Consider the following 26,860-nt stretch of genomic DNA (forward strand, 5'->3'; position numbering starts at 1 on the left):
CACAATACAAAAAGGTAGTTAGCACTAAACTTCTAACTAACAAAAATTTTAATGGTTGCACAATACATGTCACTAACAAATATACTGTAAATGCAACTCTAAAAATGTTTCTAAAATAAAAATATACTTAACATTTAAAACAGTTCCATTAACTGAAACATGCACACACATTCGACATGACCACTGAGTTGTAACTGTGGCACAATACTGTAATTAATTATGGCACATTCAGTTGTAAAGATAAAAGTACTTATTTTGAAGTACAATATGAACAAAATTCACATTGCTTTCAAGCAGCAAGAAAATCAGGCACATTACACATAATATTGCCATTGGAAGGAATCCCCCAGATATGATGGCAGCATATATATGCCACTTAATATCAGAAACAATTCAAAACTAATAAAGTAAACTTTATTATAATTCATACCAATAAAACATGAACAAGTACTTAGTGGACCTTTGTTCATTCTTAAATGGAACAAAGAACCACTGCAACAGTAACAATTTATTTCCCCAAACACATCAACAGCAACATCTCTTATGGGCACACTATACAAACTATGATTCTTCGCAAAATTTCTGATGAAGAATGTCTTCTTTATGAGTTTAAATAAAATATGATTTTAACACCACTCCCATTCATGTTGAATGTCACTAAAAAAATCACCAGTCATCTCACAATGATTATGACTTTGCCAAATTTCCTTATTTCTTTTAGAACAAAGAATCTTGGAGAGGTTGGTATTTGGCCTGTTTATGAATGAAACACATTTAACTGGCAAGTATGGGCAATAAGTAAATTCTCACACCATAACAATACACTGAGCAAATATGGCCTCCATACGGCCATGTGTAGAGAATCACTACGAATCGAGGTCCAAGTTAACGTGAACATCGGAAGAAGCCAGTTTTACCAAAGTCTTCTTGATACGAAGGGCAGAAAGTCGGACATTAGGGTTCTGGTGCCAACATTCCTTGATAAGTTTCCCCATTCCACTCAGTGTCTAAAAAGAAAGGAACACCTATGAGAACAATGCACTACAATTTCATCTCTCTCTCTCTCTCTCTCTCTCTCTCTCTCTCTCTCTCTCTCTCTCTCTCTCTCGTGCACACATGTGCGCGCGCCCACACACACACACACACACACACACACACACACACTCTGTAGAAGCAAAATAAAATGTAATTTATTTTCTGTTGACATACAATACCTTTTTTGTTATTTTGTATTATCAGAATGCTCATTAGTGTCAAAATATGTTGGAGATTAAATGTGACCATATGCATTCACAAGGGGAAGAAAATGGGGGCATCACACAATATTCAAAGACAATGAATCACTGAGGTAAAAAAAAAATTTGGAAGTTTTACAAATTGATCTTCCCGTGTTGCGACACTAAAATGATGTTAGAAATACCTAACAATCAACTCTGTCCATTGTGGCACATTCAGAGTTGGAGCTGTAATGCATGTCTTCACTGTAAGAAACAGCATAAAGAATTACTTTAAAACACTACAATGGCCCTCAACTAACAGAAAAGGTATCTACTCTCTTTTTTAGTCATCATTCTTCTGACTAGTTTACTGTGACTAACCGCAATTTCCTCTCCTGTACCAAACCATCCATCTAAGAGTATCACTTACACCTTGTCCACAATAATTTATTGGATATATTATAATCTTTGTCTTCCAATTTTTGCCCTAAAGTATCTTGAAAGTTTATCTCTGATATCTTAGAACTTGTCATATGTTTCTCCAACTCACAAGCAAACTGTCACCTTTCAACATAATCTAGGCCTCAGGCTATGCTACAGATATGTATCTCATCAGGACTAAGGTTTCCTATTCACATCCATTGGCTTTGCCAACTCGCAAGCAAACTGTTATTTTTCAATCAGTATGCATGCAGCATTCCAAAATGCTGTGCATAAAAACGGGATTTTTCGAGAGCTCATACCTTGGATTCTATTGGTGATAGAAAGGAAAGGTCAAATGTCCTAGCTATACCTTGGGCTACAGACCATTTGTATAGCCAACAGAAGGATAGTCTTAGTGTAGCTATTCTACGGGATAGGGTCAAATTTAGACTGTTACACACTTCTTGCAGCTTACACAAGCAGCAAATCAGATCATTAATTAATTTACTATTTGCATTACATATTGTCTATGGTACGCCTTAAGAAGCAAATGGAGACACCATTTAGTTCATGGACAGTTCACGAGAAAACTCAATAAACATGATTTTTGGATACCACAAGTGAGCCACAGATTCCAAGATGGCTGAAATTTTTACAATATATTCGTTAGAGCCTGATTTCAACCAAACATTAAATTTTTCTTGATGTCTTATCTGTTTCCAAGCTACAGATGTTCAAAGTAACCCTAGACGTACATGTAACATACAGAAGTAAAATCTGGTGCGAGGTAAAATTTAAATAATAAATACCAGCAGAAAAGTGCTCATATCTTGACAATATATTCTCTAGGCATTTATCTAGAAGTACCATCTCTCTATTTTCATAAATATTTATTTGTTATTGAGAAACACTGCAAAAACATGGTTTTTGGATGCTAAAACTGAGCCACTGGAAGATAGTAGATGGTGACTGTGGCATGGAAAGAGCGAAGGAGACAATGGCAGTGTGAGAGAAAGAGAGTGACACAGTGGCAGCGGAACAAAGTTGACAGAGACACAACAGAACTAGGAAAAGAGTGAAGGAGATAGTGCCAGAGCGAGAGCATTAAAGAGAAGGAGAAAGTGGAAGTGGGTGAGAACCAGTGGTAATGAGAGACAGAGTCAATGACAATTACAAGAAGTAAGAGAGAGATACTGACAGTGACAAGAGATAGCAGCAGTGGCAGTAGGAGAGCGCAAGAGGTGAGACAGTGACAAGAGATAGCAGCAGTGGCAGTAGGAGAGCGCAAGAGGTGAGACAGTGACAAGAGATAGCAGCAGTGGCAGTAGGAGAGCGCAAGAGGTGAGACAGTGACAAGAGATAGCAGCAGTGGCAGTAGGAGAGTGCAAGAGGTGAGACAGTGACAAGAGATAGCAGCAGTGGCAGTAGGAGAGCGCAAGAGGTGAGACAGTGACAAGAGATAGCAGCAGTGGCAGTAAGAGAGCGCAAGAGGTGAGACAGTGACAAGAGATAGCAGCAGTGGCAGTAGGAGAGCGCAAGAGGGAGACAGTGGCCATGAGAGGAGATTGTGATAATAGGATGGTGGGGACTGTGGCTGTGATACAGGAGACAATGACAACGAGTTTGGCATGAGTAAATGGGAACAGGCAACTGGGAGTAGATGAGTGTGAGCAACTTACAGTGATGGTCTAATACGTGAATACGTTACGGTTAGGGGAACTTGTGAGAGTAAGATGCAAGTTACATATTAAAAACAGTGTGAATATGTTCGGATGCTACAATTTTTAAATGTGCTCAGAACAGTAGAATGAGGCAGCTGGTATCCCACTTTTCAGTCAGAATATTTTAAAACAAGAAGCCTAATAGCCTTGTTTGTGCTCTGATAGGAGCATTTTTCTTCAGATGTAACCTATACGCTGGGCTACACTACGAACCAGACTGTAACTAAAACCTATATAAAAAAGGGGGTATAGGAGGATACACATCAGTGTTTTGTTCCCTTCCCGTTTGCACGTGTATGACATCACACCATAACATTACAGTACCAGTAGGGTAACTTGAAATGTTTTCCATATATTTCTTCCCTTGCTGATTCTACAAAGAACTTCCTTATTTCTTATCATTCCACTCAATTTTCAACATCTTTCCATACCAGCCCACCACAAATGCTTTCAATCTCTTGCTCTCCAAAAGGCCATTACAAAGCTAATTTACCAAGGCCAGTATTAATTTCATTTACTATGATCAGTATTTAAAATTGAAAGTGGTTTACTAGTGCTGCCCGATCTGCACCCAGTATATGCTCTGCCTTAGCTGCTGACCCGCCTTTGCAAGTAAATGCAGAAATTTTATTACTCATCAGAGGTCCACATAATACACCTGGGACCCTATTCGGTGCCAGCCCTGTGCTCCAAAACCACCACCTTTTAATTTACAGGAGTTGTGTCACTTTCGTGTAGACATCTGGTGCCACAAATCTCTCAAAACCTACCAATGACTTGCCAAATCCATGTCACACAGAACTGTTGCTTATTAAATTATAAAAGTGGACCAACAAACTATTACGCAGGTAGCCATGTTTCGGCAGTGTATATAGTCATCTATCTCCATGACAACTGATTGTCACTGGCAAACTATTTTGTGCAAAAAGAAATCTTTATTGTATGTCAAACAATGGAAACTTCATGTCGTAACACCAACAATATTAGGAAAAGGATGAATTGCTACTCACCATAAAGATGACCTGCTGGATTGCAGATACACACAACGAAAAGACTGTTAATATTATATCTTTTGGCCAAAGTCTTCTATCCACAAATTAATACAGATTTAAAAAGCATCAGTCATGTAAAACTCAGCTTGCCCTTTTGTTACCTAATAAGCATCCTGAGAATCACGGACGAAGAGCAACAGACAAATTACATATTCCTACACTTCCAGAAAGTGTCTGACACAGTGACACAATGCATGCTGCTAACAAAGACCTGAGCATACAGAACAGGTTCTCGGATATGTGAGTGGCTTGAAGATTTTATAAGGACCAGAACCCAGTATGTTGCTGTGGACAGCAAGTGTTCATCGGAGACAAGGGTAATGTCAAGAGTGCCTGGGGAAGTGTGCTGCTATAGACATAAACGATCTGACAGATACGGTGAGCAGCAATCTATGAATGTCTACTGGAAGAGAACTTGCTCTAAATGTGGAAAAATGTAATTAATGCAGATTAGTAGGAAAAACAATCCTGTAAAGTTCAAAAACAGTATTATTGGTGTGCTGCTTAACACAGTTATGTCAATTAAATATCTAGGTGGAACACTCCAAAGTTACATTAAATAGAACGAGCTCGTTAAGTCGATTGTAGGGAAAGTGAATGGCAGATTTGGGAAGTGTAGATCATCTATAAAGGGGACTACATTCAGAACACTTGTGATACACATTATTAAGAACTGCTCAATTGTTTGGGATCCCCATTGCACCACATTTACAGAAGACATTCAAGTAACTGGATGCATGCTTTTGTATTTCTTATTATATTCTGTTATTCCAGAATGGGGAAGAGGGGTGGTGGTGGTGGTGGTGGTGGTGGTGGTGGGGATTTGGAACATGTGTTCTTTTCCTGAAACACTACTCAGAAAGTTTAGAGAAACTGCATTTGCAACAGACTGCAAAAGAATTCCACTGCCACCAATATACATCTTGTGTAAAGACACCCAAGGCAAAGTAAGAGAAATTGGGCTCCTACAGGAGCAAATAAGCAGCCATTTTTTCTTTACTCTACTAGTTTGCTCTATTTGCAAGTGAAACAGAAAGGGGAATGACTGACTGGTACAAGGCACCTTTTGCCATGCACTGTATGGTGACTTGTGGAGTACTTGTGTAGCTGTAAATACTCATATGCGCATATGGTTAATCAATGAGTGATTTAGTGTTACCAGAGAAGCAGTCAGTCACGTAACTGCTATGGTGGCAAATGGAGTTTACTGCTTAAGGACATCTGCACTTCAAGTCTTGCAATCAATGGTACCAACTGAAATTTTGCATCACGAGTCAAAGCTATGCTTTTACAGTTACCTAGACTCCAACGTATCAATTTCTGCACACAAGATAAGCATTCTTCTGTTAATAAGGACAAACTTTTCAGTCTTCTCATGAAATGTCTCCCCCGTGTTAACCAGTTGTACAGTGATCTCACTGACATTCTCTCACACACTCCCCAGTTGATGGGGATGTTATCAGATAAATTATGTGTGGTCAATTTTTGTCCTGTTCAGTGAGATGTGATGACTGAACACAATTAACAATGTGGATACCAGAGTACTGAATGTCTAACGATTTTCTTAAATGGAACATATGGTGTCTCTCTCCAGCTACCATTTCCCATTCAACAGAACATAAATCTCATCATGGAGCCATAAACACATTAGGAATCTCAAAGAGGACTGTACTGATGGCACATCCTTGGTTTTTTTCAGGCAACATTAGTGCCACTGTACAACATTATGTGATCAAAAGTATCCAGACACCCCAAAAAACATACATTTTTACATTAGGTGCATTGTGCTGCCACCTACTGCCAGGTACTCTGCATCAGCGACCTCAGTAGTTGTTAGACATCGTGATAAAGCAGAGTGGGGTGCTCTGCGGAACTCACGCACTTCGAATGTGGTCAGGTTATTGGGTGTCACTTGTGTCGTATGTCTGTATGCAAGATTTCCAAACGCCTAGACATCCCTAGGTCCACTGTTTTCAATGTGATAGTGAAATGGAAACATGAATGGACATGTACAGCACAACAGCGCACACGCCAACCTCGTCTGTTGACTGACAGAGACCGCCAACAGTTGAAGAGGGTCATAATGTGTAACAGGCAGACATCTGCAAGTACTACGACAGTTAGGCAGGAGGTAAGAAAACTTGGATTTCATGGTGGAGCAGCTGCTCATAAGCCACACATCACGCCGGTAAATGCCAAATGATGCCTCACTTAGTGTAAGGAGCGTAAACATTGAATGACTGAACAGTGGAAAAATGTTGTGTGGAGTGACGAATCATGGCACACGATGTGGCGATCCGATGCAGGGTGTGGGTACGGGGAATGCCTGGTGAACATCATCTGCCAGCATGTGTAGTGCCAACAGTAAAATTCGGAGGTGGTAGTGTTATGGTGTAGTCGTTTTTCATGGAGGGTCTTGCACCCCTTGTTGTTTTGCATGGCACTATCACAGCAAAGGCCTACATCGATGTTTTAAGCACCTTCTTGCTTCCCACTGTTGAAGAGCAATTCGGGGATGGTGACTGCATCTTTCAACACGATCGAGCACCTGTTCATATCCCACAGCCTGTGGCGAAGTGGTTACATCACAATAACGTCCCTGTAATGGACTGGCCTGCACAGAGTCCTGACCTGAATCCTATATAATACCTTTGGGATGTTTTGGAATCCCGACTTCATGACAGGTCTCACCTACTGACAATGATACCTCTCCTCACTGCAGCACTGCCGTTCCCTAAGAACCCTTCTAGCACCTCACTGAACATATGCCTGCGAGAGTGGAAGCTGTCATCAAGGCTAAGGGTGGGCCAATACCATACTGAATTCCAGCATTACCGATGGAGGGTGCTACGAACTTGTAAGTCATTTTCAGCCAGGCGTCCATATACTTTTGATCACATAATACATATACATACTTTTGTCCTAAGACCTTCAACATTTCACTGTAAAAATATTTTATTTATACATATGACAACAGTGTGGAAGAGTTCCACAAAGGGTAACCAAAAGATTCAACAGCAAACTGTGTATCCTGCCTAGTTGGCAATTCCATTTCTCACATAATATTTTGGCAACTGATGTAATTTTCATTGCGTGTTTTGAGTTACTATCAGCCTCCACAGTTTAGATTGTGCTGGAATTTAGCTAAGTGAACATGCCTACAGACATGCAATGTACGACAGAACCAGGTCAACAGGCAAAATACTGTGCAAAAACTATGTTGTTGTTGTGGTCTTCAGTCCTGAGACTGGTTTGATGCAGCTCTCCATGCTACTCTATCCTGTGCAAGCTTCTTCATCTCCCAGTACCTACTGCAACCTACATCCTTCTGAATCTGCTTAGTGTATTCATCTCTTGGTCTCCCCCTACGATTTTTACCCTCCACGCTGCCCTCCAATACTAAATTTGTGATCCCTTGGTGCCTCAGAACATGTCCTACCAACCGATCCCTTCTTCTGGTCAAGTTGTGCCAGAAACTCCTCTTCTCCCCAATCCTATTCAGTACCTCCTCATTAGTTATGTGATCTACCCATCTAATCTTCAGCATTCTTCTGTAGCACCACATTTCGAAAGCTTCTATTCTCTTCTTGTCCAAACTATTTACCGTCCATGTTTCACTTCCATACATGGCTACACTCCATACAAATACTTTCAGAAATGACTTCCTGGCACTTAGATCTATACTCGATGTTAACAAATTTCTCTTCTTTAGAAACGCTTTCCTTGCCATTGCCAGTGTACATTTTATATCCTCTCTACTTCGACCATCATCAGTTATTTTGCTCCCCAAATAGCAAAACTCCTTTACTACTTTAAGTGTCTCATTTTCTAATCTAATACCCTCAACATCACCCGACTTAATTCGACTAGATTCCATTATCCTCGTTTTGCTTTTGTTGACGTTCATCTTATATCCTCCCTTCAAGACACCATCCATTCCGTTCAACTGCTCTTCCAAGTCTTTTGCTGTCTCTGACAGAATTACAATGTCATCGGCGAACCTCAAAGTTTTTATTTCTTCTCCATGGATTTTAATACCTACTCCGAATTTTTCTTTTGTTTCCTTTACTGCTTGCTCAATATACAGATTGAATAACATCGGGGAGAGGCTACAACCCTGTCTTACTCCCTTTCCAACCACTGCTTCCCTTTCATGTCCCTCGACTCTTATAACTGCCATCTGGTTTCTGTACAAATTGTAAATAGCCTTTCGCTCCCTGTATTTTACCCCTGCCACCTTTAGAATTTGAAAGAGAGTATTCCAGTCAACATTGTCAAAAGCTTTCTCTAAATCTACAAATGCTAGGAACGTAGCTTTGCCTTTCCTTAATCTTTCTTCTAAGATAAGTCGTAAGGTCAGTATTGCCTCACGTGTTCCAGTATTTCACGGAATCCAAACTGATCTTCCCCGAGGTCGGCGTCTACTAGTTTTTCCATTCGTCTGTAAAGAATTCGTGTTAGTATTTTGCAGCTGTGGCTTATTAAACTGATTGTTCGGTAATTCTCACATCTGTCAACACCTGATTTCTTTGCGATTGGAATTATTATATTCTTCTTGAAGTCTGAGGGTATTTCGCCTGTTTCATACATCTTGCTCACCAGATGGTAGAGTTTTGTCATGACTGGCTCTCCCAAGGCCGTCAGTAGTTCCAATGGAATATTGTCTACTCCGGGGGCCTTGTTTCGACTCAGTTCTTTCAGTGCTCTGTCAAACTCTTCACGCAGTATCGTATCTCCCATTTCATCTTCATCTACATCCTCTTCCATTTCCATAATATTGTCCTCAAGTACATCGCCCTTGTATAGACCCTCTATATACTCCTTCCACCTTTCTGCTTTCCCTATACACTATACACTAATAAAATGGGCACTTAGAAATATATACAAGGGCTATCCACAAAGTACATTATGTTTTGGAATTAAAAATAAAGTATTGGAAATTTTTTTATTGTATACAGATGAAAGCCACACTTAAATACTACTTTTCTACATAGTTGCCATTTCAATTAAGGCACTTATTGTAGTGATGGACGAGCTTGGAAATTCCTTCGTCGTAAAATTCGGCCGCCTGCGCCTTCAACCACGTGGCGACTGTCTTTTGGGACAGAATAGGTGTGATTTTTGTGGATTTCCTGGAAGGAAAGGGGCACTACAATAAACTCTCAAAGGTATTGCCAAACTCTGCACAACCTCAGAAGAGCAATACAAAACAAGCGCAGGGGAAAGTTGGGCTCAGAGATCTTGCTGATTCACGACAACGCCCCAGCCCACACGGCAAATGCCACTCGTGAAGTTCTCGAATCTTTTAAGTGGGAGTTGTTTCCTCATCCGCCGTACAGTCCCGACCTGCCACCGAGCGACTTCCACTTATTCCCAGCAATGAAGAAGTGGTTGGCTATGCAGCGTTTTGATGACGACGCACAGCTTCAAGAAGAGGTAACCACGTGGTTGAAGGTGCAGGCAGCCGAATTTTACGACGAAGGAATTTCCAACCTCGTCCATCGCTACGATAAGTGCCTTAATTTACAGGGCAACTATGTAGAAAAGTAGTATTTAAGTGTGGCTTTCATCTGTATATAATTTAAAAAAATATCCAATACTTTATTTATTTTTAATTCCAAAATGTAATGTACTTTGTGGATAGCCCTTGTATATTGCACTGGTCACATAAGAAAACTCCAAAAATTTACAAATTATGTTATTATTGTTAATAACTCATCTATACTTCTGGGGAAGGATGCAGAATTAGAACACATAGCAACAAGTAGTACTTACACAGTTCAAAGTGACACACTCAAGGTAAGTAAGAATTCCTCTCTTAAAGGTATTTGAAAAGGTGAGCAATGTAATGAATAGAAAGGAGTATACTGCAACGGATACCCCAATGGATAATACACATAGGTAAAAAGTAGATGATGATGATGATGATGATGATGATGATTATCATGATTTCAAAATGATCACACAAGGGACACATTCAGCCAAGTCTTCACTGCTGTACTGCAAGTATGCTGTTTGCCAATCATTCTTCATGTAAGCTTACTTGCAATACCATTACTGTTGAATACTATGCAGTCTTTGTACGTGGCTGAGTTCTCTTATACAGTAATATAATTATACTGGAGTCAGCTTCACATGGTGAGAAAAGAATGTAAGAGACAATTTTAACAATAAGCACAGTCCTGAGGGTAAGCGTTCTAGATATTGCAATAAGTTTACTCACAGCATTCGAAGCCCATCGATTGGGCACAATGGGGCGCTGCTGATCCACACACACCACCTTCTTCATATCTTCAAAACTGGGATCACTTGGCACTAGGTCATAAAATGGAGGTTTATAGTCCTCTGCTATACCATTTGACACTGTTCGTCGGCAGACCTCCCATAGAACAAGACCAAATGCATAAATGTCCACACGCTTGTAAGATTCGAAACAATCCAAGTTGATCCTGGAACAGAGGATATCCAAGAAATGTCACTGTTTTACTTTTAAAATGAGCTGTGAGTAAAATGAGTAAATTTTGGGACTTACGATTCATCTAATACTTCAGGACTCATGTATCGCTTGGTTCCAACACGAGGGTTGGAGCCTACATCCATCTTTCCTGTCGACTGAACGTGGGTTACAGCCAACCCAAAATCTGCTATCACACACGAGCCATTCAGTTTAACGAGAATGTTCTTGCTTTTGATATCTCGATGGGCAATGGCTGGTTTTCCCTATAATTTGATATGTAAGAAAAAAATGATTTCATTTTCTGTCTGACTCATATAGATAAACATACAACGACTGAACTACTCAAAGATGTTGACAAATAATTCCTTCCATCACACGCTAATTTATCACATAAAACAAAGTTTGTCATTAATATTATGTCACCTACTAGCAATCAGACCATTTACATATAAATTCACTTCTGATTCTCATTAGCCTGGACATTAGGAACATTTACTGCACAATAGCTGGACAAAATAATACAAATTTTGATCTGATTTGTTGCAAGGCCAAGTCTGACACTTAAATAAGTGAGAATCTTCTTATGGGTTGATGTACAGTAAAACTTTGTTTATACATTTTTCAACAGACTACAGAAAAAAACATGTAAGTGTGTATATATGAAATATAGCACCATTCTATCAAATTAATTGGCAAACACAAATGGGAAATCCAGTAAATAAGAAGCTACATTCTACAAAACGTTATATAGGTTTACTAGGTACCATACTTAACAAAGATATAAAGAAAAATGTAAACCTCTACACAGAAGAAAACATCATTTCGTAAAAAAATCTGCAATTTTTGCTTTTTTTTTTTTCCCCCCCCCCCCCCCCCCCCCCTTTGATGCGGCAATAGCATACACTGTACCCTTAAAATGGGATAACTCTATCATTATTTCATCAGAAACATTGTGATGTGTCACAAATTGTGTAATTACTTCTAACGCATTTACTGCAGTGTTAAATGTCACGGAGAAATGCTGAGGCTCTTCTGTATCATCCTAATCGTCAGTTTCTTCTTCATCCAGGTTGTGCGATGCACACTGAACAATCTCAGCAATAGTCATGGATTCTGTAGTCAAGAGGTTTTTATCAATGTTCATGTAATCCTCAAATGATGCCTGCCCTTCAAGTCGATTCCATTCAACATCATTAGCTGAAATATCGTCAGTATATCCTGGCCATACTTCACGGCTAAATTCGAAATTTTTTAATAGCTCTCACTTTTTATTCTGTGTTTGTATTCGGGATGTTGTAAGCTACACAGTGCTTCATCTGCCTCAAATATTTCTATCAATTTCGTTATATATGCGACGCAGCATGTAAATTTGGGAGTCATATTGATAAACATTGTGTGTTAGAGATAATAGCGCTCCAGGTGGTTGATTTCTCCATGCAGTAAACATAAGACAAATGCTTCCTTTGATCAAATCTAAGACGACGCACTAGATTTGATCAAAGAAAATTTGACCAATGTCTAACTTTGACAAAGTTCCTTATTACACTATTGGCCTTACCAATTCACTTCCTGGCAACCCACTTTGAAACACTGCATCATAACTTGTGCACACTGAGGATATTTCAGCAGGACACACACCCACAAAAAAAAAAAAAAAAGTGTAAGTAAGAAAAACATATAAATGAAGTTTTACTATATATAAATGATGATCGATGGGATTTTTTTTTTTCATTTGTCAAAAAAAGGAAATGAATCTTCAGAGAAGCAGGACCATAGCTACAGGCTTTTAACTGTTTTCCAATGTAAACTAAAATGGCAAAATGATATAAAAAACCAGTGAATGAGAAATCTACAACACTGAATTTCATTCTCATGCTAGTAAAATCAAACATGGGTATGTGCAGTCAAGCGGTGGCATTATCATTCCCTGCTGGGAACAAAGTCAATTCTACTGAATGAACTTGTTCACCTAAAATGACTTCTTAGGCAGTAATTTTCATACATCCCTTGACCATTATAGAACCACTGCCAGGCTACACAGTTGCTAACCACTCCTGATGTTTTCTCCATGTAAACATACGCAAACAGTGTAAATAGATCCTATAGACCATAGTATGTTTCCACTGGCCAACATTACAGGTTTTCTGACTCTTGAACCATGATGGCTCTTCTCTAGATTCATTTGCTTTGAAAACAACAGTCCTACTTGGAATATGTTGTAACTGTAGTTCACACATCAGTGTTCTGTGGATATGTACTGAGCTCAACAATAACTATCCTGTTTCTTTTCTGCTTGCATTCGGTAGAGGATGCTCCCTTTTGTATTTTGCATGATATACTGATAAAAAAATAGCATTCAGGAAACTTTTAACAGATCTGACATTACTGTCAAGGTGCCCGTACTAAGTGGACATCGACAATTTGCTCCAGAAAATTTTCCCGGATATTGCAAAACAAATGACTACATCAATGCTATCCCGGTGAGCAAGGTAGCAAATGTCTGAAATGTGGTGTCTATTTCGTTCAAAACAAGTACCTTGTGTATGACAAATTATCCACCAATATTATAGTAACACCTGCAAACAGATTCCACACAATGACACTAGTCATCCAAATAGTGTATCACATTAGGAAATCATAATGAGAATACCTCCGATACAAGTCATTAGAAAACTATTCCACGAGGACTGTTGCAAATATACAAAGAAGCAAATATAAGACAAAAATTACAACACATCGTTTTAATCAACATTTTTTAAAATTTCTTCATGTTTTAAAACAAGCCTTTGGTTTAATATTGTTGTTACATTGCTAGTTTACAAGTATAATGATTTCACTTTCAAACATATTGCAAAAAATATTCTAAAATATCTGCTAATAATTTTCTGTCTTTTCCTCCCACAAATACAACTGCAACACAATGACTTCACTATGTGAACTACTGTATATATTCAACTGCTGCATATCCAAGTTACACTCAGAAATAGAAAAATTATTTTTGTAATCTTTAGTGGGATTTACATGTTTTATAAATACACATGCCATAAAACCCACAAGAAAAAAACTAATTAACTGCAACAGCACAAGCAAATTGTGAATAATAATATAAATAGAGTTAATATTGCAAGAGGTTAACTCATTTTTATCACTACAGAACACGCGCTTAAGTTGCTGTGTCCTACTGTGCATTGTTACCTGAGTTCCAAAAATTTCTGTGTGGAGATGAACTAATCCATTAACGGCAGAAAGACAAATTTTCATCATCTGATGATGAGTTAGTGTAGTGCGGTTTAGGTGATCATAAAGTGAACCCAAGGGATGGTAATGCGTCACCAGCCAAAGTTGAGTACAAGAGTTCCTTGAGGTCATATCTGATCCTATGTAGCCAAGAATATTCTCATGTCGCAAAAGGACAGTGCTGGAACAAACACACAATGTTTTTTGAGACAAAAACATTGCGATGAGTAAAAGTACAGTCACAGAATAACAAAAATATCACAATTCGTTATTTGCATGATGTGAAACATCGGTTTAAAAACACATTTTTTTCTGTACAGATAGACTTCTGCATGAGTTTAGTCTATGTTTAAAAAATTAAACTTAATTCCATATATAACCACATACAAAACCACAGGTAATTACTTTCATTCACACATCATGTTCTTTAAGTCCCACCATGAAGAAGAACCTTCAAGGGTGTGGAACTTGTCAAGTTGTATGTAATAGGCAGAAAGAATCACTGCTGGGTACTTCTGCATAGTATACTAACAACAAATTATCAGACTATAAAACTCCATTCTGAACCCTACAAGAGGTATGAAGAGTCTCTGTTCACCCTTGTTATTAACCATAAATAGCATCATGAAGTAAACCACAAATACCATTAGGAAGAATACGTACCGATGCACAAGTCTAAGAATCCGTAGTTCTCTCAAGACACTTTCAGAAGATGTTTCATTATCAACTTCACAGGCTTCTGCACACTAAATCTTTTTCTCACCTTTGCTGCATTGTCTAGAAGATTATGCCATAGAATAGAATAGTAAGGAATGAAAGCATGCATAAAACTTTGGTGCAGAAGTCAACACCATTGTTCTAAGTGATAATGTCCCAGAGTCGTAATAACTATTTTAATATTTGCTAATTTTAACAAATAATAAAAATAAATGTAAAAGTAGGAATTTCTCTTGATTAGCAATTCTTCTTGTGAAGCAACAATATTAGTCAGTTTTTCTAATATTGAACCATATTCATATAATGCGATTTCAGTTTTTTTTTTTTTTTTTTTTTTTTTTTTTTTTTTTTTTAGTCCCTGCTTAACGGAAATTGCGAGAATCTTCTCAGCACTGCAATTCAACAAAAGTAATTATGTAGCTGTATATTTGGAATATAGTATGTCAGTGGTATTTTTTGATATAAAGACAGCTTGTTGGGCAAACTAACTGCGAGAAGTACCCTAACAGAGTCAATGACGTAAATAGTTTTTCAGTTGTAAAGCAGGCAGAATAACACTAACTCCAACCTTATATAACAAACGGATACCAACAATACATACGTAAAAAGAACCACCACAAGAGGAGTGCAGAAGATACCATGGCACTATGAGAGAAGGAGACTGGGAAGCACGTACAAACGGATTACTGCAGTTTGAAACAGCATATTGAAGAAAAAGAACGCACAACTAAAGAAAGGGAAATCATCCAGGAAAATGGAAGTGACGGAAGGTACATGTAGCACAATGAAGGATAAATTATCCACACTACTAATGGAGGCTAAGGAAGAATTTTCTGGGAAGCCAGGCATAATCAAAGGACCACCGTATAAAATAAAAATAAAGCCACATCAGCTATACTTTACAAAACTGTACCTGATACCGCAAGTCAAGAAAGCAGCCATGGAGAAAGAAGTACAGAGGACACTTAAACTCGGTACAACATAGAGATCTACCATCCAACACAACAGTTCATTGCTTGCAGTGGACAAAAAGAATGGTGAAGGACTTATGCTTGACTCAAGGAAAGCAAACTGTATTTGTGAACCAGAATTCGATCATCCAGAGAATCTTGAGGAGCTCTTGCAAAAATTCAAAGAATCTCATGGCAGGTTATCATAAAATTCAGCTACACACAGAATCATGGCAGTATACTACATTCCTCTACGCTGGTAGATGCCACCAATGTAGGATGCTACCATCTGGACTGAGCACATCAGCAGCCACTTCATCTGCGTGTTAGATAATGTTTTAGAGGAATAGCCGCTTTGAAAAATCACCATTCATGTTGAAGATGTATTAATCACCTCAAGGCCATGGGAGAGCACCTGGAAACCACTGCAAAAATACTACATTGTTTCAATAAAGTGGGAATGACTGTGAATTTAGAGAAACCTGAATTTAGTAGCCATATGATACACAGGAAGATATTGCATCTCACCCCGACAAACTGAAAGTTATTCGACAGAGAACATAGCAGCTATGCATTATCTAGGATGCTTATAGGTCTTGGAGAGGAAGATGTGGCTGAACCCTAAGTATAAGAGATGTGATGCGAGGCATGGAACATGAAAAATTCATGATTAAGCTGTTGAAAAACATTTGCTGTGAGCAGAAGGTAGATGAGTGGCTGATCTCGATCAAAAGAAAATATGAGTGCACGGGGCAAGAAAAATTGCGATTGTATTGCTTAATATGTAAAGTACACTACAAAGGTGAAGCCAAGTGGACAGGAAAGACTAGCAACTGTGCATATTAGAGCATGCAGTGGAAAAACTTATATGTGCATCTAGGTAACGCACATTACGGTATGGAGAAATGCAGGAAAAAATCTGCAAGGAATGTGTCTTCAACAATATGGCCATAATACCCACTGGGTTGAAAGAAATAGTGGACGTGGGTAACATGGGTCCCCTACTACTATAAAGCCACATCAGCTATACCTTACAAAACTGTACCTGATACCGCAAGTCAAGAAAGCAGCCATGGAGAAAGAAGTACAGAGGACACTTAAACTCAGTACAACAATGAGATCTACCATCCAACACAACAGTTCTTTGCTTGCAGTGGACAGAAGTTTTAGTAGCCATCAAGTTGCTCTCTAAAGCACATGAGATTCGATTTTACCCGTTAAGTAAGGCAAACAGCAGGGCAATGGCAGAGAATATGGAAGAGGACTACTTTAAGAAAGTGTATGGACATAAGTGAATATTGAGTGACAATGGAATACAGTTCACATCTAAAATATGGAGAGAGAAATTGGAGAGGTACCACACTGAGCCGATATATATTGATACAGACCAGTATCAAACTCAACAGAGAGGTTGTTGCAGGAGATAAACAATATGTGCCATGCATATTACAGCCATGAACATGAACGCTGGTTGGATTATACTAACGAGTTTGAGGTGATGATAAATAATATGCCCCTTGAATTGACGGGTTTTGTGGTGGTAGAAATACTGATGAACTGTGAGCCAAAAAGTACCTTCAGGGCGGTGTTTGGAGATTTATGTAATGAAAACTTCCTGTGTTAAGAGAAAATAAAGAAGATAACAGAATTTGATAAAGGAGAGTGAGAGAGGAAAGGCAACTTATGATTGATTAATGCACCCAGTCATACATAAAGTGGGTGATCCCATGACAATACAGGATAAAACATCCCAGAAGCTAGACAGAGAGACAAGAAAGTTTTTTCACATCTAAAAAGTTCTGTATAGAGTCATCGGCACTGAAGATCTGAATATGGTGGAGCTGGAGTTGGTGAGAAGAAAGATTATTCACGGTAAAGATGATGTCAAGAACGTCTACAGATGCTACGCAAAGGAAGCAAATGAAGTGGCAGAAGATGGGAATAACAGTGATGCATCTTAACAGAAACAGAGAAAGTCTGCAACTTCTTTTTGGACATGTTTTGTGTGTGAAGGAAAATAAAGCAAATAAGAACACATTCCTCAGATGAGAGAGAACTTAAATTTGTGCCGAAAGTGCCAAGTTAAAATATTGGAAATACCATCAAAAAATAGGCACAAATTGTTTTGACTTGCTATCTTTGGAAAGTGGGGAGTAACTGTAAACTGCACACCCAGATTTCAGCACTGTGTAGGTGTGGGGCAGCACAGTTTGTCCACACCAGCATGTAGGATTACCAGGCATGACCTGCACATCTGCTGGGATTTGCTACAGACACCACGAGCAGTCAGCACCAGGCGAGAGCACTGACCTCCAAAAATGGTTCAAATGGCTCTGAGCACTATGGGACTTAACTTCTGAGGTCATCAGTCCCCTAGACCTTAGAACTACTTAAACCTAACTAACCTAAGGACATCACACACATCCATGCCCAGGGCAGGATTCGAAATTGCGACCGTAGCGGTCGCGCGGTTCCAGACTAAAGCGCCTAGAACCGCTCGGCCACTCCGCCGGCCATTGACCTCCAGCTGGTTACGCCACACTAAAAGCTGTTTACCAAGATGGGCCATGTGCCTTACCACGAGCAGCATATAACCAATGCGTCAACTAAAAGTGTTTACGTGTGTGAGTGAAAGTGCGGAAAAAGTAATCCATGTTACGTGCTTTACATTTGTCAATTTATCTTTAGTTTTTCTCTGAGTTAGTGGGTTTGAACTAATGATGTAAGGTAATAGATAATACGGATACTGTGGATTTGAATCATTAGGTGACTGGTGTCTCACATCTAGTTGTATGGTTTAAGGGTTAAATGTACTTTATTGTTTTTGTCTGTTTGGCAACATTAAAAATCAAATGATACAGAATCACATGAGTAAAATGTGTTTGCTCAGTGTTTGTATACAAATATATCTGCTTAATGGTTTGTGTCTATGCTATTTGATTTATGAGTTATCTATAACATTATTACGATGTGAAATGTTTAGGAACAGTATTTTCGTTTACTTTTGTTTACAGTATTTTTGTTTACTTTTGTGTCTGGTGTTTTACAAATTTTCTATCCAAATTTGAGAAAGAAACCCACGAGAGAATGTAAGGTGTATCTGTCTTACTGTGGTCTTTGGTTTGCTGGGTAATAGGACACAGTTAGTTGGCGCATGGTTCTCGGATCTAGCGGTCATACAATTCACGATTGTTGCCCGATGGTTAACACAAGAACCAGTTTAGTGCATGCATTAGGAACGTGTATATACACATATGCGTGTACTTATATTGTTAAGAAGAACAAGTTTCAGTATAATACATAGTGTTTTTGATATAACTGCTGCTTTTGAAGAATTAGTTATTTCTTTCTGACAATCGACATGTTGTATGACTTTGTACATGAACATTTACTACTCCACCACACTGATGAAGCTGAACAGAGCCCAACTTTGACTCAAAAGAATATTTACATTACAATAGTGTCCCATATGCTCATCAATATGATGCTATGGATGCATTAGTTGTGTTTTACAAGGGAAAACAGAATTACAGTTCCAATATTTTATGTAAAAGCAAGGGTCCATGCGGTTTTACCAGGTGGGATGTAATTCAAAACAATGGTAATGTGATTACTGTGGCTGGTATTGTGACCAAATTTCAATAGTTTTTCTAGTACCTTGAATTGTTTACAGGGCTTTGTAGTAAAATACTGTTCCTAATGATGCAATGGTACATTTTAAGTTCCTTCTTATTTACCACTTTTTTGTGTTTTGTTTCCATTCATGAACGTAAAATTAATACAATTTGTTGCTGAACTGAATCACTGCCTTAGTCCATCACTTTACGTGCACATCTCGGTAACATGATGAATACAACTTTTGCTAAAAACTGCTATTTTTTCATATTAACAGAATCTTCCGTCGGTTCTTGGTAGAACAACATTATAATAATAAATGAAAAGCACCAGTTTGCTTTTGTTCTACAATACTATTTTTAAAAAGCAAACTGGTGCTATTTTTTAATCCTAAACCTTGAAAATGGATTTCTTAAGTATTCCTCTAAACTAGGCAGCTGTAAATGTTGCAAGGAACATTATGTACATAAAAAGTAAGGTCTTCTGTCTTACGCACGGGTCTTTCTCCACAGCCACCCAACCTCACGACTGTGGACGTCGGACCCCACATCTTCCACTAAGCATAAAGGCATTTTATTGGGTGGACACTGTGGAAGTTATCAGAGTGAGAAGTGGTGCAAGAAACAGATGTCCCTTTTACTCTTACAGGATTTAAATGGCAGCAATGTCGTTTTTGATTCAAAATGTGCTGAAATCATCTGATTCTGTTGGGAAATCTGTAAATTTCAGAATATTGTCAAATGAAATTTTTAGAATGATCTTAAATGTTGTGAAATATCTCCAATATTCTGGAAGCAAAGAAGTAATACATGAAATGAAATTCCTTAGAAATATTCATAGCAGTAACAAGGAGAGAGAGGACAAGAAATGAAAAGGTACAGGAAACAGCAAAAGATGAATACCTGCAGAGCAGGATAGAAACATTAGGGCTAAGATTGTATGAGCATTTGCAGAGCAGGACAGAAACATCAAGGCTAAGATGGTATGAGCACTTAAAGAGAATAGGAAGCCAGAGAATTCCCAAGAAAATACATGAAATGGATACACGAAGGAAAAGTACAAGGGAAAGACTAATGGGTAGATGGCTGAAAAGTGTGGACAAGTGCGTTGAAAAAACACAGGCAAGGGCTGGGCTAGAGTGAAGAAAGAAAGATGTTGGGAAAACAGGACTAGATGGTAAGGCTTCTGTTCCAAACGGACCCCGCCTGGTGCTGGAAACTGTTCAAGGTGGTGGTGGTGGTGGTGGTGGTGGTGGTGGTGGTGGCGATTATTATTATTATTATTATTATTATTATTATTATTGTTATTATTATTATTTCTTCCCTTTCTCAGACGTTATGTCTGGTTAGAAATGGAAAGTGACGCAGACCTTGATCAAGCGTGACTTCCTTTTAACTGTACGGTATGTGTTACATTGCATTTAGGAACTTTCGAGTACTTGAACATGTATCAATAATTGCAGATTTCTGTAGTTGTATATATACGTTTGGATGTAGCTGTATTACGTTGATGTACTGGTGGATATTGTGTGGTATGACTCCTGTAGTTGATAGTATAATTGGTATAATGTCAACTTTATCCTGATGCCACATGTCCTTGACTTCCTCAGCCAGTTGGATGTATTTTTCAATTTTTTCTCCTGTTTTCTTCTGTATATTTGTTGTATTGGGTATGGATATTTCAATTAGTTCTGTCAATTTTTTCTTTTTATTGGTGAGTATGATGTCAGGTTTGTTATGTGGTGTTGTTTTATCTGTTATTATTGTTTATTATTATTATTTTTATTATTATTATTATTATTCTGGAAGTATCACTGTTATGTTCTAGAAATATCTGTTTCTGAGAATTTACAAGGTGAATAACTCAATCTACTGATTTACATTTTATGGTCAGGCATCCAAAGAATTAAATGCATTTCTTTCCAATGGTGACCGTTACTGGTTCTGTTTCCTTGTAAACTGCTTTATTAGAAGCTAATCTCCAAGTGCTCATTTACTTGGAGCTAGCCTCAATTACGGTAAAAATAAGTACAAAGGGTGATATGAAACTGTAGTTGGAGTCATGAATGATGGCAGTTGAGTTCGTGTTTGCTCTGCACACTTACATCATGCAGTCTCCAACAGCCATGGAGTGTTCAGTAATATTCTGAGCGGTCTGCTGTGAATGGCGTAGGCAGTGTGAGCATTAAACATGAGTGCGGAGAGTTATTTACTGACTTTTTATTCAATTTGTTGCAAGTTGTCATCACTGATGGTGGTGGTGGTAAGTGACAAACTCTACATAAGCAAGCAAGAGATATAATCTGCAGCATACATGCTTTCTTCAACTGTCGTCTGGAACTGGAAATGTTGCAAACCCTGTTTGTGTCACAACATGCACGAACTGTCGATGTTCGTGAACAAGACTATAAGGTTACAAAGCCTGCAAGGAAACATGTACATTTTATTTCATACAAGCTATACACCCAACATTGTTACATTCATTAGGTTAATTTTCTCCATATCAGTTTAGGCCTTGCCATGTCCTTGGATAAGTTTGAATATACACTCTGGTGAAAATCCTGATCTTGTGTGCCATGTATGTTGTTGGAAAGTGTTTCTCCTTCTCATCTGGAGTGAATCATTAGCTTCCTGTGTGCTCCTTCAAATGAGGAAAATGGTGGAAGTCACTTGGCGTCAGGCCTGAGGTGTAGGGAGCGTAGTTGATGATACCCAAGCAAAACTGTTTCAACAGCATGGTAGTCTTCTAGGCTGTATGCGGTTGCGCACTGTCATGAAGGAAGCTGAAGCCCTCAGCGAGAAGTCCTGGCCATTTCCTCCCGATTGCTTTGCCCAACTGTGTGAAGGTCTCGCAGTGTCTGCCAATGTCTGCCATCTTTCCAGAAAGTCCACAAGTATGACACTTGCACTGTTGAAAACATTATGGCCATAATCTTTCCAGCAGATGGCATCACCTTAAACTTCTTTGTTTTTGGAGAGACGGGCTTCACTTCACTGATTATCACTTACTGTTGGAGGTGCAGTGGTGGATCCACGTTTTGTCACCTGCAGCAATGCACTGAAGAAAACTGTTCCCTTCCATGGAGAACCACTGTGAGAGTTTCAGACTTACCCCCATGCACCTCTCCTTGTATTGGTTGGACAGACTTCATGGAAGCTATCGAGTACAAACTTGCCAGTACCCCAGAATATCATGAACAAAATGACGAATCTTCCAAATAACATTCCCAATTCTACCATCACCTGCTGCAATGTGATACACCTATTGTCCTGAGTCAGCTCCTCCATGTGAGCTGTGTTCAAATCTGTTGATGCTGTGTTGGGTGTTGTAGGTGATATTTTCTCTACCAGCCTCAAACTACAAACACCATTCTGCAACATGCTGACAAGACATTACAGTCTCTCCATAGTCCTCAACCAGCTGCCAGGGAATTTCAGCCACAATTACATGTTTCACCCACAGAAAATTTAACAATTGAGCAGATTTCTTTGCGAGACCAGTTTTCCAAACAAATCATCTTTCGTGCGTTTAAGTTAAAACTAGTGCTAAGTGGGCAACCGTACGTATCAGAATTACCACACATTACTAATTCCTCTATAATAGATGAAACTCCAGGAATATCAGCCACGTAAGTTTACTTTCTGATCAGCCCTCTTGAAACTGAAAAGTGAGTATTTAAGTGTAAGTGAATTTCAGTAATCAATGCCTAAAGGTAACATTTAATTTATGCAGTCTAGTGAAAACAGTGTGTGGCATGAAGAAATAAAAGAGACAGAGAATTAGAAAGATAAGTTGCTTTGGAATAAAAAAAGTATTGTTGATTAAAGAGTCAGGTACTGGTTTTGTGAGCAGAGTCACCAAGACAAACTAACACTTCACTCTGCAAACACATTTATTGACGAAAGCACACAAAGTACACATAGAACACAACTTGTTGGAGTAACTTAATCAATTTGGAACTCTAATCATATACAGACTATCACTGTTTGTGGTGCCTGCAAGAATTTCCATCCAACGAAATCAGAAACTTCAAATCATAATTATCTGCAGGAAGCAGGAACTGAACTAATGACTTTCAAATCGTTAATCAGCACATGTAACGCCTACAGCATGCTGGGTAACAGTATACTGTGTACTCCTGAAGGTGAGTCAAAGATAGAAAATATCAGAGGAAAGCACGAGGAAGAAAATGCTTAGAAATAAACAGAGAAACATGAAGAATAATAAATATGCAATTAGGAAAGGAGAAAAAGAATAAAAGTTCCTTAATACAGCAGGAAAGTAGAAGACAAATAAAATTATTTTATGCCAGCTCAGAATACACAATTGCTCACTGCTTCTACTATGAGTTTTTATCTTTACTCTTAAATTGTTTACATTCTACAAGAACTTTCCATTGTCAATTTAAAATTATTTTATGTCACACTATAGTTTGTCAATTTTATCCACATCATCTTTTAAATCTTCATTTTAATGTAAGGCATTTGTGTGGCATGATTTGTCCACCATGTCACAGTAAGAACAAGTACTTCGATAATTTGCCTCATTCCAAATATTGATAGTTTATTTAGTGTTTAACACTCTTGGACAGTCAGAAGTAACTTCACACATCAATGTGTTTGGAAGGCTGTTGTTTGGTGACTGTCAGTTTGTAAAAAAAAGGAAGTGCAAGGAGGACTCTCCCTCTGAAGGTTTCACACAAACTTAATTACGTTTACAGATATTAACAACAACAATAATAATCATAATAATAATTTCACATGGCTCAATGACCTAGTGCAAGTCTCTCACCGGATGCAACGTTGGTGAATTGCTTGTCCCTAACCAACCCTAGTTATCCAATCAGGGAAAGGGGAGCCACAGTTTAACATGGAATCTGAACCATGTGTTTTTTCTGGTGACTCCTGATGTCACTGAGAGACTGAAAAATCCATGGTCTGACCAAGATTTGGTCACACAACTTCTCGATTTCCAGGCACACAGTATCACTAGACCACCGATAATTCATCTTACAGGTTTTGATGAGTGAGTTTGAGGGCATCAAAATACGTGACATACATTGTCTTATCTTTTGACTGCAATGACTTATAAGCTTAAATTATTTACATTGTCAATGGACCATAGATCCCACATTTGACACAAATTTCAACTTCATACCTCTACCTGTTCCTGAGGAAAAAGTGGTCTTAAGAGAGAAGGACAGGCAGACAGACAAACAACAGGAAACAACAAATGGCAAAAAAAGATGCAATTACAAATTCACTATTCTTAGGTTTTTTCCTTTACTTGTACTGTGAAACCTTACTTCTTGAGAAATTCTATGATTCTAGATCAACAGGAAGTAACCTATAGGATTTGATGCGTGAGTTTGCAATTATCAAAATATGTGACATAAATGACCATATCGTTTCATCACTCCAACTTAGAAGCTTACACTTTTCACACTACCAAGGGACTGTAGACATTAGTGCAGGGCATAAATTTCCACTTGATGTCTCACCCAATCTTGACAAAAACAGGGCTTAACAGTTAGACAGAAAGACAATAAAGTGATCCTATAAGGATTCTGTTTTTACTGATTGAGGTACAGATTCCTAATAAAGAACACACTGTAACCAGTTGCTAAACTTAAGTTTTTATTTACAACACATTTCAGACGCTTTGCCCCATCATCAAGTGGCAGTCCTAGTGTTTAATTTAAGTGCACTGCTTCTAGGAAAATCCCTTATTTTGAAACATTATCGACATTTCAACACTGTTGGTTTTCCCGGAAGCAGCACACCTCCAGTGAACACTTGGACTAGTACCTGATGATGGAGCAAATCCTGCAAAACTCATTGTAAATAAAAAGTTTAGCAACTGGCTGCATTGCGTGGTTTTTTTTTTTTTTACAAGGGGCATTCAATAAGTAATGCAACACTTTTAAAAAAATACATGTTATTCCCCATTCTTTTGCCCACAAAACTTTACTTTCCAACTAGAGGCCCATTCACTGGGATGGCTTTAAGCCACCTTACTGGGAGGGCCCGTATGCCTGTACGGTACCACTCTAATGGTCGACCAATGCCTTGCTGCATCAGTAACCTCTCCATTATCCATGTACTCCTTACCATGGAGTGCATCCTTCAGTGGACCAAACATGTGGAAGTTGGAAGGTCCGAAACCCAGGCTGTAGAGCGGATGAGAAAACAGTTCAATGACGTTTTGTGAGCTCCTCTTGGTTCCCCAGACTTGGATAACACTTGCATTTTTGTGTCAATGAACATGCTGAGGTTGTTTATTCAATTTCCTGACAGTAGCACAAAACATTTCAGAGTTAAACATTGCACCATGAGAAAGGGCATCAAACAGAATAACCCCTTCAGAATCCCAGAAGACCATCGCCATGACTTTACCAGCTTAGGGTGTGGCTTTGAACTTTCTCTTCAGAGAAGAGGTGGTGTGGTGCCATTCCATGGATTGCCGTTTTGATTCCAGTTCAAAGTGATGAAACTATGCTTCATTACCCGTGTAGGGGTTCGACAAAAATTGTCACAACTGCCCTCATAACACGCAAGCAATTTTTTACAGATGGTCCTTTGTTGCTCTTTATGGTCTTCTATTACGCAGCGAGGAACCCTGCAGACACACACCTCTGAGTATCCCAATTGGTGGATGAGAGTGTCAGCACTACCAACAGAGACATTCAGTCAAGCAACGAGGTGTTTGATTGTGATCCATCAATCACCTTGAATGAGAGTGTGTGCACATTTCAGCATTGCAGGATTCACAGCTGTATGCGGCCAGCTGACATGCGGGTGATCACACAAATTTGTGTGACCTTGCTATGATGATGACAGACACATTGTGCTTTTGTTCTGTTCACTGCCAGGCCTCCGTAACCATTTTGCAATGCTCTGGTTTTCTGCCAAAAATAACTCAATGGCAGATCTCTGCTTGGAATGCACTTCCATTACAGACATGATTTTGAAGGCCACTTATAGTGCTGTCACCTACTGGAACTTCATGAAACAATACGGACTGAAGCGGGAATATTTCATGATGCCCCTCACATATTCTGCATGTTTTCAACCAAAATGGGCTGAGGAAAAAACATGTTGCATTATTGTCTGAATGTCCCTTGTATTTGTATTTTAATCACAAGTAATTATAAACACTGCAAGGGTGAGAGAAAATTGACCCAACTCTATCTTCTGTACCTTTAGTAAATGTTCATTTCAGTAAATTACTCCCACTGCCCACATCCAGTTCTTGAAAGTGCTGGCTTTTGGAATAAATCCTTAGTTGAGCTAGATTGACACTAATCCAGATTTTACAGTAATGTATTCTAATATTCCTGAAAGTAGCTAACTTAAAAGATATTTGCCATTAAAGTTTGGAAACACCAAAAACTACATGGCCTATTATGCCATTGTGCTTGTTATGTTCCAACTTCCAACTATACTTTTGTTGCTCTAATTTTTCTGGGCCG

General features: G+C 38.7%; 1 protein-coding gene across 1 annotated transcript in view; it reads right to left on the bottom strand.

Moving 5' to 3' along the window:
* Positions 1-258: 258 nt before the first annotated feature.
* The window catches only part of LOC124802690 (activin receptor type-1), a 70,197-nt gene continuing 43,595 nt past the window's right edge, over positions 259-26,860 (bottom strand). The window contains exons 6-9 of the mRNA XM_047263628.1: positions 14,066-14,288; positions 10,946-11,133; positions 10,637-10,862; positions 259-1,007 (exon numbers count right to left, since the gene is read on the bottom strand). Coding sequence (XP_047119584.1) covers positions 867-1,007; positions 10,637-10,862; positions 10,946-11,133; positions 14,066-14,288 — 778 coding nt within the window. The 3' untranslated portion in view covers positions 259-866. The remainder of the gene's footprint in view (positions 1,008-10,636; positions 10,863-10,945; positions 11,134-14,065; positions 14,289-26,860) is intronic.

This window comes from Schistocerca piceifrons, chromosome 6 (assembly GCF_021461385.2).
Source record: "Schistocerca piceifrons isolate TAMUIC-IGC-003096 chromosome 6, iqSchPice1.1, whole genome shotgun sequence".
In the NCBI taxonomy this organism is placed as follows: domain Eukaryota; kingdom Metazoa; phylum Arthropoda; class Insecta; order Orthoptera; family Acrididae; genus Schistocerca; species Schistocerca piceifrons.